We start from the raw sequence: 14,261 nt of genomic DNA, 5'->3' as shown, positions 1-14,261 counted from the left end.
ACACAAACACAAATGTAATAAACAGACGACAGAGAGTTCGCTGTAAGAAACAGACCATGTTTACTTCACTGATTAAGAGAAATAAATATCTGCAGTACAAAGAGTTAAACGGTCAATTCAGCCGACAGCAGGTGTTCTGAGAGTGTCGGAGGCGGAGCTTACAGGACAACACGCATTCCATGCGTCACGTACACACACACACACACACACACACACTCGCGCACGCATTCTCCAGAAACAATCGACTCCGGTTTTACAATATTAATTAACATCTGTCAGTTCAGAAAAAATTCAAAACAGTCATTTAAAATCTGATATCTTCTGGGTTCTTCATGTTTATAAATGCTGGGAAAAGAAACATTGGTCCAACGCTGCTGTCAAAAAGTTTTTTTTTCGTGTTGTTGTTACTTTTTCTTTTTATACACACAATATCTTTCTCTTCTGAATAAAATCAAGCACACATGTGGGACAGTCGGACTCCAACATGCCACTTTTAAGATACCATAATTCACAGAAGAGTCAATATGTAACATTTAAAAAAATCTCTTAATACTGTTAATGAAACTAGCTCATCTTCATAGCCATCACTTGCATGGAGCAATGGGCTCTGTACAGTTACTGATCTCCATATTCACACATACACTCACACTGTCTCGCTCTTTCACAAGCGTTGCACACACTCGGAAGCTACAGAGGAGCTCTATTAATAGGAGAAAGTCATTTGCAACTGGTTTTGATGATGCATCAGGAGCTCCGACTGTAAAAGAAAGAAATCTGACAGACGAGCAACTTCAGTTCCGACAGGAAGTTATCACTGTGAATGAACGAATGGATGAATGCAAAAGAGGGGAAAGTTGGTTCTCAGTTCAAAATGGTGAGGTCACAAAGTTCCTGCTGGTCCAGTGTTTGCTTTTTCCGCCCTCGTTTTGCAGCTTTCTGAAGCCCACCTGGTTGAGATGGTCCCTGATTGAGCAGGCCGTTCACAGGACGCGGCCTTTGAGGAACAGATCCACTCTTTTTTTTTCTTGAAATGATGCTTTAAAACTTGAGGAATGAATATTTGGGAAGGAAAGGTTTTTTCAGGACGTTCGGTTTTGTCTTGAAGTGAAATCGGCATGCCAAGGAAAATCGAAAAGTAAATTCGAAACACGCATTCCACCTCTGTAAAACCAACATAACAACAAACTGACAGCTGCGATATCAACATTCAAACAGAATTTGAATCGTTCTTAAAAAAAAAAGAAAAAAAAAAGTATTGACGTGGGACTGATGGGTCCGAGACAACCAGGAGGGTCGCACGAGAGTGAGGAAGTTACGAAGAGACAGTAGTCAATTAGCAGCAAAACAACTCCTCCATCAATAAATATATACATGTTCACACACCCTAAGCGTCACACGGGGGAAGGCGTCCAGACGAGGGGCCGATGGGTGTTCTGGCTCAAGGCTGCATGCTGGAGGCGGGACACTGGGGGGGTGGGGGTATGGGGGGGGGGGGGCAGCGGGTTCAGCCCATTCCCCTTCACCACGCATGCACACGCAACAAACACCCTCTCTCAGAGAGCAAGGGGGACTAGTCAGTTAGTCTATACAACACAGTCACGGAATAAGAGCCATCGACCTGGTCCGTCCAGTGTGTGTGTGTGTTTGTTTGTGTGTGTGCTTGTGTGAGAGTGTGTGTTTGTGATGGGCAAGAGTGTAAGGGAACGCAGCTTAAAACAGCATGCTCTGCCGTCTGTTCTTGCTGTTTCCTGTGAGGGGAGAGACAGAAAGAAGAGAATGAAGAACAAAATGTACAAAGTTACAAATTAATAAAAAATAAAAAAAATTAGTAATTAAATTTTTTTATATAGTTACACCCACAGCATTATATATAACATGTTTTTTTTTTTTTTTTAGATGAGATCTAAAATATTTTTCATATCTAAAAAAATCATATCTACAAAATAATTCTAAAATAACATGCATAAATAAATAGTTATACAATTATTTATAAAAATATTATTTAAAAAGTGATTTAAATTCTGCATTACACACACGTGTATAATTAATATATATGTATATATATATATATATATATATATATATATATATATATATATATATATATATATATAAAAAAATACATGTTATACATTTAAATAATTCATTTAATAAATTTAATAAAAAAAATATTATATATAATATATATAAATAAATGTTATACATTTAAATAATTCATTTAATAAAATTAATAAAAAATATTAAATAAAACTATAAATAAAGAAATTTAAAGCATTTTGAGAATTCTTTGTAAAAAAAAATATATATATTTTATTTTATACAATAGTTATAGCTTAACTGCAAGAGGCACAGGTATCAGTTAATCGCAAATTTGAAAATAATCGCCCAAAATCATCCCCACTAATTGACCTGGTCAATATCTATTGGTCTATTACGAACAGTGCACCCTAGTGTCAGTTCCAGAAACTACTTAGTGTAGTGTTACCCATACTGGTTGACCACTATAACAGAATAAAGAGTTTCTGAATATGTATGCAGAGCACTGATGAAAGCAAACACACACCTGTCTCTGGGTACGAGGAGTTCCGGTAGCCGGGGTCCCTCTGAAGCTGCACTTCCTTCAGTGTAAATATAGATATGTCTGCAGAACCACAGCACATCATGAGAATGAGGACATGTGAGTGAGCAGTGTGTGATCATGCAGTGGTACATGAGCAGTGTGTGTGTGTGTGTGTGTGTGTAAGGGCACTCACTCTCTTGCAGTGTTTGCACACGCATGCCCAGACTCTTGAAGTATGGTTGTTTCATGGATTCATCTGCAGAGATCCTCTTCTTGGACTCATACTATGGAGAAAACATAAAAATAAATGAGGATGGCTCTGTCAGACTGATAAAGGGTTGTTTATTGTATTAACAGCATCCAAGATAAAGGAAAAACCTTTTAAAAAGTAGTTAAATTTGTGTGCAAAATAAATATTATTGTTACTACTGTTAATACAAATATTAAACAATTAATAGCTCTGAATTATTTTTAAGTCACTGAGCCTTATAATTGTTTGATATAAGTGTAGGCCTATATTTAATGCAATCCATAGTTCTGGCACATTCTTACCCTTAGAAAGGACAATAACAACTCTATTCCTTCAGTATCCAACCTGTAGATGGGAAGGGAGAGAGAGAGAGAGAGAAAGAGATGTGACCATCGCCAGGTTGACAAATCAGACTGGCAAACGAAAGGAAGGAAGCACGCGGCCTCAGAAATTCCAGAGGAAATCCTGCTTTACTGGCACGCACACGGATTTCTAACATACACCAGAACATACACAAACTTTCCCACAGCAGCGTCGGCACACTCACACACAGGCTTTGAGGTCATGGTCATTTGCTCTGTGTGGCAAGACAAACACACTGAAGCCACAGCACAGTCACTGAGTACACAAACTCGTAACACAAACACCGTATGAAACGGCAACGCAGCACCTGTACACACACACACACACACGATGCAGGTACCTGGGTGCATGATTGATGAAGGGCTGAGGCTTGTATTTGGGGAAGTTGTAGGATTTGAACTCTTCGATGGATGAGATGCCGGGCCAGCTGTCCTCTGTAGGTGTACCTGATCACACAAAGCCAGAACAACACTTTTTAATTTAGACCTTGCCTGCATTTTAGCACTACTTGAAAAACATGGTTAACACTTTCTAAACAGAACTGCTATTTATGTTGCTATGGCCAATATTTGATATGATAGCCAAAAAAGTTAGTGTGTGTGTCTGAGTAAGTGAATGAGTGTGAGTGCGTGTGTGAGCGTATATATGTGTGTGTGTGTGTGTGTTTGAGAGTGAGCGCAAGTGGGGGTGAGTGAATTTATTATATAAATTATACATATATTTATTGGACAATAATATGATCACTGATATTGTGCATCCATACCAATTCACTGTTGCTGAAGATACATTTTGGATTTTACATTACTTGTATATACTTTTATATGAAGGATTTATATGAAAAATATCATTTTATAGATATTGCAAAGAGCTAATCTCTAGCAAAAGAGATCTGGGATAATGGGGAAAATTAATTATTACTTTTCCAGGAGGACTGAAAACTAGGGTTATTGTCGTTGTAACTAACATTAAAACTATTAAAACCATTTATTTTAATTGAAAAGAAGTTTAAATAAAATAAAATATAAATATTAGTTGAAAAAATTAGAAATGTTGCATTGGCAATAAACTGAAATAAGTTTAAGCTGAAGCACTAAAATTATCAACTGAAAATAACTAAAAACTAAAAAAAAACTAAAACTGAAATAAAAATAAATTAAAGAAGAAAAACTAATAAAATGACAAAAGCACATCATAACTTTACTAAAAATGAAACTAAAATTAACATGGAAAATAAAAATATAAAAATAAAAGCTAATTTAAAACATTAATAAAACTATTTAAAAAAATAGAATAAAAACAAATAACACTGCTGATATTTCTAGACAGTGGGAAGCCTGTAAATTAAATCAAACAAATAACTATGGTATTGCTAGAGCCATGCTCTACTCGAGCTACATTTAAAAACTATAGTTTTGAAAACTATATTTAAATAAAAAAAAAGATATATGGCTGTTAAAAACTTCTATTTCCACACCAAGATGAGCAGTGGAACGCATCAGGTGAGAGTCAGCCGGACAGTATTTCAGCTGAACTGAGGTAACCTACCATGTGATCTCACAGTTTCCATGCAATAGTGTGTGTGTGTGTGTGGATAAGAAGCATGGCAGCTCAGATGGTTGCAGTTTGTTTTTAAAGCTGGTGAGAAGCACTTCTGAGTCTCAGCACTGACACGTCTGGTGAGTGAGAGTGTGTGTGTGTGTGTGTGTGTGTGTGTGTGTGTGTGTGTGTGTGTGTGTGTTTAGTGTCGTAATGTCTGGAGTTGAAGTGTGCGTTTCATCACACAGGCTCTGAATTGAATCATTTAGTTGGAGAGCTGGATGTGAGCATGAGTGTGTGTGTTTCTGCTTACCAAGTAATCTGAAGATTAGATGCAGCTCGTCTTCAACGGTGGATCCTGGGAACAGCGGCCGACCTGCAGCCATTTCATAAAATATACATCCAACACCCCTGAGACAGAGATCAAGAGAGAGGATAAGACAGAGCAACCGTCTGCTGGAGAAGACTGAATGTAAATGATGAATGTAAATGAGCACTGAAACACACACACACACACACACTACCCACCACATATCGATCTGTGTGGAATACTCTGAGGATCCCAGAAGTACATCAGGAGGTCTGTACCATAAGGTCACCACCTCATTAGAGTACGTCTTTGTGGGAACAGACTTGGCTCGTGCTAGACCTACAAATACACACAAACAAAGAACGATAAATAATATTTTACTTAAATCTAAATGTTGTATATATATATATATATATATATCTATATATATATCTATATATATACATATATATATACACACACACACATATATACATACATATACACCTACATATATATATATATATATACACATTACATACATATACATACACATATATATATACATATACATATACATACACATACATATACATATATAACAAATAATATGCAAATATATAAACTTTACCAATAAATATATCTTAAATAATTGTACAAGTTAAAAAAAATCTATATTACATTTAGTTTATTACATTTAGTGTGTGTGTGTGTGTGTGTGTGTGTATGTATGTATATATGTATATATATTTTTTTTATTACTATATATTAAATTAAAATGTATGTATGCATATATTTTTTGTATCACACACACATGTATACATACATACATATACATACACACACATATATATATATGTGTGTGTGTGTGTTTGTGTGTGTGTATACACTAACATCATGCAAATTTATTTAATTGTAATATATATAATATAACATGTATATAATATACATGTAATATACATTTGAAAAAAAGTATATAGGTGTAATAATTTTAAATGTATACGAATTTTGTACATATTCAACTGAATATTTTAGCGCAGTCATTGAAATTCCTGAAGCATACAGGAGGGGACAAGAGACATTTAAATTTTAATTTATTTGATAGCACTGTGCTACACATACCAAAGTCCGCCAGTTTGAGTTCACCCCTCTCATTGATGAGCAGGTTCTGTGGTTTCAGGTCCCGGTGCAGAACCTTGCGTTTGTGGCAGTACGCCAGCCCTCGCAAGATCTGGAACAGGAAGATCTAGAACCACACATGGACTACAGGTTAGAAGACCACAAACACAATTTCATATTGTGTTGCATTGCACTAATACACAACAGTTTGTTTTGTTAAATCCATATGGTGCAAAACAAATGGCTTGATAACAGCAAACAGACATAGGACAGACCTTGACGTTGTGCATACTCATGATGTTTCCACAATCGTCCATGTACTGCTTCAGATCTTTATCCTACAGGAAAGCCATCGGAAAACAAATGAATAAACAGAACGAGAAGCAAGTGGAACAGAATGGCACACAGCAACAAACATTCGCTCACCAGATACTCAAAAACAAGAGTGAGGGATTTGTCCGTGTGGACAATATCATGAAGTGTGACGATGTTGGCGTGCTTTAAATCCTTCAATAATGACACTGAAACAGAAAATTGCACGATAGATCAGAGCAATATCAACATTAGTATCTTAGAGAAAGAGAGAGAGAGATTAAGAAAGAGAGAGAGATAAAGAGAGAGATTCCTCACCCTCTCTAATAGCTGTGCATGGAGCGCCCTCCTCATGCTCCAACCGGATCTCCTTCAAGGCTACCAGGTTGTCCGTCAATTTGCTTCGCCCCTTGAAAACGGTGGCATACGTCCCCTATAATACAATTACAGCAATGATTAGATTTCAATGTACGTTCTACACTAGGTTTTGGTTTTACACTAGGGATGTAGTTAACAGATTAATAATTTACAACCAATAATTATGTCCTTACTCTACAACTAACAAAAGAAACAAATAGTACTTTGAAATGCACCTAATGTTAAGGAGTCCTTGTTACAGTGTAATTAAACATTTAAGTACTGAGTAATATTAATTAATAACTTGTACTTACTTTAGGGTTAGGTTTTGGATTAGGGTCAATTGCATGTAATTATGAATAATTTACTGTTATTACTATAGTAAGTACATGTAATGTGGAACAAGGACACTGTAAAATAAAGTGTACCGAACTTTGATGATATGAAGACTGTCATCTCAATAACCCACTTATGATGAACACGTTTGGTTATATAATTATCAATTATTGCACTTTTAAATGACCATTTCTGACAGCTGATGAGGGTGAAATAATGAAACTGTACCTCTCCCAACTTGTCCAGTTTGATGTAGGTCTCCAGTTTCCCAAAGCCGATTTCTGACTATTAAAAAAAAAAAAGAGAGAGATTGCTTCATTAATGAGATCTGGTTAATACCGAACAGCCTGCATGTTCAACGGACCTTATCAGTGAGAAACATGAGTCTGGAGTGTTGCTCGCCATCTCTGATATCTGCAGCCAAAATCATTTCCCAGACAAAGCCATTAATCACACACACACACACACTATTCAGACTCCCACGGGCACCAGGGGGCACCAGAACAACAACATGAACCCCCTCTACTTTACACACATGGAGAGTTGGAGGTGAGGACGACATAGACGGATGACAGCTAAGAACAATGGATGCCAAGTAAACCCAGACGCTAAAGCAGGGGGCTTTTCACATGCAAAACCCCCAATGCATGCAGCCTACTAACAAAGAACATGGTATGTGTCTTTGTGCTCAACTGAGAGTACGACACAATGTTCGTAGCGACACACTGGGTTTCTCGTCGACGGGCCGGGTTTATCTGCAGCAGTCCATGTTGTTTTGAAAAGCTTGCTGTGGACGGAGTACTCATTAACTTCAGCTTAATATTCTTCAGATGTAACCTTTTACTCTTAAAAGAGCAGCTCAAACAAAAAATTATTTTACTTACCCTCATGTCATTTCAAATTCATTTGACTTTTTCCATCTATGGAATATTAAAGTTCTTCAAAATTGTATTTTGCATACAATAAAGTATGTACAATGAGATTGTTTTTATAAAAAAAAAAATTCACTTTAAAAGTAGCCCATATGGTTTGTGCAATATATTTCAGTAAGATTTATAAAGCATGTATATGATAGTTTTGTGCACTGTAAAAAATTATATGATCAATAAATTGACAACATATGGTTTTAAATTGCTTTAGCTCACCAAAATGTTAACTCACCAAAATTAAGCAATTTAAACTTTTTTTTGTTATAGTAGATTAAACAAATAAATAAAAAAGTCAGTTTAATGTAATTTAAGTTGAAAGGACTTAAACATAAAAGTTGATTGTACTTAATTTAAGGCAGCAACTTTTTATTTTTTACAGTGTATAAACTCTTATTCTATGATCTCATTTGATCAGATCACATTTTGCAACCAATCGTGACGCACAAAAGTTATCGTACAGCTTCAGAAGACTCGTAATGTAGTGCAAAAGCCTTATGGACTTCATAATAGATCAACAGAACGATAGATAGTATGACAGAACAATAGAACGATAGATGGATAGATTGCATTGATGACTAAAACTAGATCTTACACATTGTTCAAAACATCTCCTGTTGTGTTCCACAGAAGAAAGAATGTCAAACTAGTTTTGTATGACATGAGGATGAGTAAATGCTGACAGAATTATCATTTTCAGATGAACCGTCCATCTAAAACACAGCATTAGAGTCACTCAGAACTTTCTCAATGTTTAAGCCCATATCTCTCAGCGTGACAATGGCTTACTGTTTGACAGCCATGTAATAGTTTTAACCCGGCCAGACTGAATCATCTACATAATCCCACATTGTGTTTGAAACAATAAGGTTTATTAATCTTGAGCACCATGATCTCACAACCATTCATGTCAAATGAGAAAACTAATGTGCTTCTATGCAGTGTGGTTGCTAGATAGATGTCCCATCATGCTCTACTCCTGATCTGCCCCACAAAGAGATTCACGACATATTGCGAAACCTAAGATACGATAATTAATTTGCTTCTGAGATGAAATGAGGAGGTTTGCATGTGTATGTGGTTCAGACAAAGCACAAAAACATACTAGAGATTAGTAGGGAGCAAAAATGACATTACGTGTTAATGTTGTTAAACCATTATAAAGATGACCTAAGGGTTTATGCGCTCAAACTCACCAGCGAAGCTCTGCGTGATCGCCGGCTGAGGGGTTGGTCGAACGGCGGACTGCTCAACTGCAGCTTTTCCAGGTAACCGTCAGGAATCCGGATATCAGCAGGCAAAGACAAGCGTTTATTCAGGTCCTGAAAAATCACACACACACACACACACACACACACACAAGTCAGTCGCAAGGGACAAAATTAGCTGGGTTCATATCAAAGTAGGAATCAGATTAAAAATGTATGCTTGGTGACCAATTTTCATTTGGTATGTGCATCTCTCGTCTGAAAGCATTGTGTGTGCGTGTGTGTGTGTTTTAAATAAGATAGCGTGACTTCCTACAGCCGTTCTCAAACCAAAGCATTAGCATCTTCCATAAATAACCCTCCATCACGCTTTGAATCTCCTCCATTTACATCTCTCTCACGTATCGTTTTCTCCACCCACAGGCTACTTATATAGACACGTGCAGCATGAAAGTGTCATTGGGCAGCACATCAGTCCAATACTTGTGTACTAGTACAGGTTGAAGAAGGGGTGAATCACTTCACCCCAAAATCAAAAGAAACACATAATATTATTTTTGCATTATTTTTAATAACATTAATCTTAAATGATGAATATTTCCCCCTCGATTCTTATTACTGCAATGCAAAATAAAACAATTTGAGCTATTTATAGTCTCTAGACAGGATGATTTTCAAAACTGTCATCATAATGAGAATCAATGATTTTGAGAATAATGAAAATCACAAACAAAAAAATAATTAAGTATATAAATTACATGTTAAATAATTACATGAGTATTAAGGGGAAATGACAAAGAAAATTGTTCAAACTTGTATGCATATGTTTTTGTAGCTCTATTTACATGCATGTTGCATGTATTTACTATAGTAATAACAGTAAATTATGTGTAACTAATTAAATAAATACTAATTACGTAATACCGTCATTTTAATAAAAGGCAGTATAACAAATGCTATCACGACATTAAATACTTCAAATTTATATTTTTAAAATTACTTGTTTATAATAAATATTATTGATGTTTATTATCATTTTTATATATGTATATTATCTTTTTCCCATGTTACAGTAATGAGCTTTTGGGAATAAAAGGAGCTCAAATGCATGAAAATCGTATAAGCCATAATAGTAGACTATTTTCTTTATTTATGTACCTGTAAAATATGACCTGAACACCTCTTAATGAGATTCACCAGTTTATATACACAACATCGTTAAAAAATATCTGACATTTGTCTAATAATGTGCATTTAGTCGCAGTAACCCAATTCATACAGCAGGGGGCAACGTGACCCCGGAGACCGAGTGAGGAACACATGGTTAAATAACTAGTTCAAACTGAGGTTTGCCATTAAAACCCCAGAAGAAGCAGCTTTAAATGCTGTACATGTAGCAAGAGTGTGACGTGAATGTCTTGATGTATTCATGTTAATCATGATAGAAAAGAGACGTTTTTCTATTTCAAAATCCTCTAACAGTGGTTTTCAAACCCTCTTTTTAACATTGTACTGCAGAGAAGAGAACAGAGACTGGGAATGATAAAGAAAGGAAAGAGGGAGTGAGAAAAAGAGAGGCAGAATCCATTCCTTTCAGATCCATGTGTGTGGTAAAAGGGGAAGCCAGTATTTAATATCAAACATCACCAGACAGACACAGACGCATGTGATTTGAAATTCAGTCGCAAATGCGACGCCTGTTTCAGGGGATTTTCATCAGTCCTCACAAAGTGAAAATGCCACACGATGCATCAATCACAGCCAGCATGGTAATGAGGAGATTTTGGACCAATGAGATTTCACAGGGGGCGTGTCTACCTAGTGCTTTAGCCTAGAAAAAGAAACCAAACCATTCTGACCAAAAGAACAAAGTATCCTGTTACTTGTTGTGGCTGGTTAAGACACCAACTTGTTTTACCGTGTCATGTCTGGGCTAAGATCTCACATCTTCACCTGAGAGCTTTCAAACATGCAGAAGTTCCTCTTATACCATCTGCAACTGCCCACAAAACCTCCAGATTTCTTTAGATCATCTCATTAAAGAATCATTGCGGAGGAAGAGGAGCAGAAAAGCCGACTAACAGGGTGTGAGAGAAATATAGAAAAGGATGAGAGAGGGAACGAGAGAAGAAAAAAAAAGCACAACAGAGGAATCCCTCCACCTACTCAAGGCCAAAAATAAAGCTCTTAGTAGTGACACATCACCCAGTCTGAAGCTTTCAGGGTAACGCACGCAGAGTCCTGTGAATAACAGGTTTGTGCTGCCGATTCATTTATGTTCTGTCTTACCTCCATGGATATGCGCCGATGATTTCTGTTGCGGAGACACACGCCGGTGGGCGACTGCACTTCGTCCGAGGACGTCCCTGAGGCCTGATCGCTCTCTCCATCCGAACCCATCTTCAGATTCTCATGAACAATGTCTGGGAGAGAGGAAGAGGAGGTTACAAATGAAAACGTGTGATGTATATGTGTGCGAGATCTGCTGCTGCTCTGACGGAGTTATGGGAAAGTTATAGAGTTATGGGAGGTTTTATTAGCATATACATATATATCATAAAAATCAGACAACAATAATAATAACTATTATTAAGTTTTAGGTTTTATTTGTTAACATTAGTTAACATGAACTACTTCTAAAGCATTTATTAATCTTAAAGTTCAACATTTACTAATTCATTTTTAAAATCAAAAGATGTATTTGTTAACATTAGTCAATGCACTATTAACTAACATGAACAAACACTGAACAACTGGATTTCTAACTAACATTAACAGATGAATAAGTGTTGTTAGTTCATACATTAACTCATGTTAACAAATGAGACCTTATTGTAAAGTAAATAATTAAATGGCTATTTAAATTGGACATTAACGGATATTTTTAATACTTAAAATGGTTTAATTCAAGTTTGAAAATTGAGTTAAAGGCACAATATGTAAGATTTTTAAATAAAAATTGCCAAAAAACACTAGAACAAAGTTATGTTTTGTTGACTTTTGTACTTACATTATCCCAAATGTTTACACCAATGTTTAAATTCAGCTATTTTATCCGGCTGACTGCGGCATATATGTGCATAATAATAACAGCAATGTAAAATGTCCTGGGCTCTCGGCCCCGTCCTGCTTCATACCACAGTAACGTTAATAAACTTTAATAAATTAGCTCACCCATGAACATGATTTCTGCCTGAGTCCCATCAGACTGCTTTCCATCGGCTGTGGAGGTAAAGACGACACCTCCCATGATTCCACGCTCATTCACAGCGCCATCAAGCTACGTATTTGTTATTGTTTTGAATAAACGACCTCTAGCGGCAAAACTTACATACTGTGCCTTTAAATATGATTTTTAATTAAATTTAATTAATTACTCTTTTTTTTTTTTTTTACCAATTGGTTTCTTAATCCAAATGAGTCACAAAAAGTCATCAAAACAATAACACTGAAACCTTTGAATTATTTTTATTTATTTTTAGCCCTTTTGACACAAAACAGCCATCTTGAAAAGGCAAATGTTGCTGATGACTGATTTTAGGCCCCAGACACACTTTACAGGCATTACTATTACATTATCTTACGGTTAATAATCAGCTCAACAAAAAAAAAATACATTTGGCATACTATTTTTAGCATAATATGATTTGGGACACACTAATCTTGCATTCTACGTAGAATATTATCTAGTGATTCAGGAATCAACCTAATGTGTGTGTGTGTGTGTGGGTTGAAAAAGCAACATGTGATTCCTCTATTTCAGTGAAAGACCTTATTCATCCTCTTTCCCTTTAAACACACACACACACCTGTATAAAGCGGAATACACACACACACACAGCACATTAGGCTGCACGTCTGTCAATAACTCTCCAGCAGTTCTTCATATTCATGAAAACGAGTCAAACCTGACATGAACACACATGCTCTATTCACATCACCTATGGCCTGATTCCAGAGAAAGACATGGATTATCCAGAAAACAAGGAAACTGTGAAGAGATATGTGCTGTTCCATGTGCTTTTTGTTTATACAGTGAGTGAGTATGAACTATGTCCTCCTCTCTTCTCTATTACATAAAAGCATGATCCAGCTTATCTGAGCTGACCTAGGGGCCAAATCATGATGTAATCGGGGGTTTAAAAATATAAAACAAACACACACACACACACACACACACACACACACACACACACACACACACACACACACACACACACAAATTGAAAACAAGCAGCCAGGAATTAAGGATCCCATCCAGTCAACATGTACATGCAGTCTTCTAGTACCTGGAAAAGGAGCGGACTAAAAGCAATGGAAAATAAAAGCTGTTCCGGAAGGAAAGAGATTATTTTCCCGCATAAAAGAGAGCTGGAAACTAGAAAAAGAGTGTAAAGGTGCGGTCGTGGCTCTGTAGTTTTATGGCAGGCTGTTTGCTGGCTCACGGCCCCCTCCGCCCTCGCCTCATAAGACGGCGTCCCCCAAGGGTGACATATCGGCCCGCTCTTTTATCTGGCCGTGGCAGTAAAAGTACCTAACCTGAGGGCCATCCATTATGGCACACAGCTGTCTGCTGTCTCTCTGCTCTGATATCTTCAGACGAGAGGGAGAGAGGTGAGTCTTGTGGAAAAATGTCTGGAATATTTATATTTCACTGCAAAAGTAAGATGATACAAAATAAATGCAGTTTGCATGAAGCAATGAGAATTGAGCACATTATCCCCATTAATACTCATTATTGCAGTTTGATCAAAAGTGAGAAATTAAGAACAAATGTTAGTATATGTCAAAGTAATATTTACTATACTAAATTTAATTTATTCAGAAAATAAAATGAAACAATAAAATAACAAATAATTTATATGATATTTATATATTATTATTATTATTTTTTTTGGGGGGGGGGGGGGTGTATCTTAATGTCAACACACAAAAAAAATGTGTTAACACTTTACAACAAGGTCTCATTTGTTAACATTAAACATTAGTTAATGTATTCAATAAC

At 36.3% G+C, this 14,261-nt stretch overlaps 1 protein-coding gene across 2 annotated transcripts in view; it reads right to left on the bottom strand.

The window, feature by feature from the left end:
* Positions 1-36: 36 nt before the first annotated feature.
* cdk17 (cyclin dependent kinase 17) overlaps positions 37-14,261 on the bottom strand; it is a 52,075-nt gene continuing 37,850 nt past the window's right edge. The window contains exons 4-18 of one of the 2 annotated variants that reach the window (XM_084111459.1): positions 12,431-12,478; positions 11,546-11,679; positions 9,245-9,370; positions 7,351-7,407; positions 6,748-6,862; positions 6,544-6,638; positions 6,393-6,455; positions 6,121-6,244; positions 5,238-5,358; positions 5,023-5,120; positions 3,514-3,619; positions 3,113-3,155; positions 2,754-2,844; positions 2,564-2,641; positions 37-1,748 (exon numbers count right to left, since the gene is read on the bottom strand). In XM_084111459.1, the coding sequence (XP_083967585.1) occupies positions 1,711-1,748; positions 2,564-2,641; positions 2,754-2,844; positions 3,113-3,155; positions 3,514-3,619; positions 5,023-5,120; positions 5,238-5,358; positions 6,121-6,244; positions 6,393-6,455; positions 6,544-6,638; positions 6,748-6,862; positions 7,351-7,407; positions 9,245-9,370; positions 11,546-11,679; positions 12,431-12,478 (1,337 nt within the window). In that variant the 3' untranslated portion in view covers positions 37-1,710. The remainder of the gene's footprint in view (positions 1,749-2,563; positions 2,642-2,753; positions 2,845-3,112; positions 3,156-3,513; positions 3,620-5,022; positions 5,121-5,237; positions 5,359-6,120; positions 6,245-6,392; positions 6,456-6,543; positions 6,639-6,747; positions 6,863-7,350; positions 7,408-9,244; positions 9,371-11,545; positions 11,680-12,430; positions 12,479-14,261) is intronic. The other variant, XM_084111460.1, reaches the window with a different exon arrangement.

The sequence above is a fragment of the Abramis brama genome (genome assembly GCF_963993115.1).
Source record: "Abramis brama genome assembly, chromosome: 4".
In the NCBI taxonomy this organism is placed as follows: domain Eukaryota; kingdom Metazoa; phylum Chordata; class Actinopteri; order Cypriniformes; family Leuciscidae; genus Abramis; species Abramis brama.
This window is presented reverse-complemented; position numbering and strand designations above follow the sequence as displayed.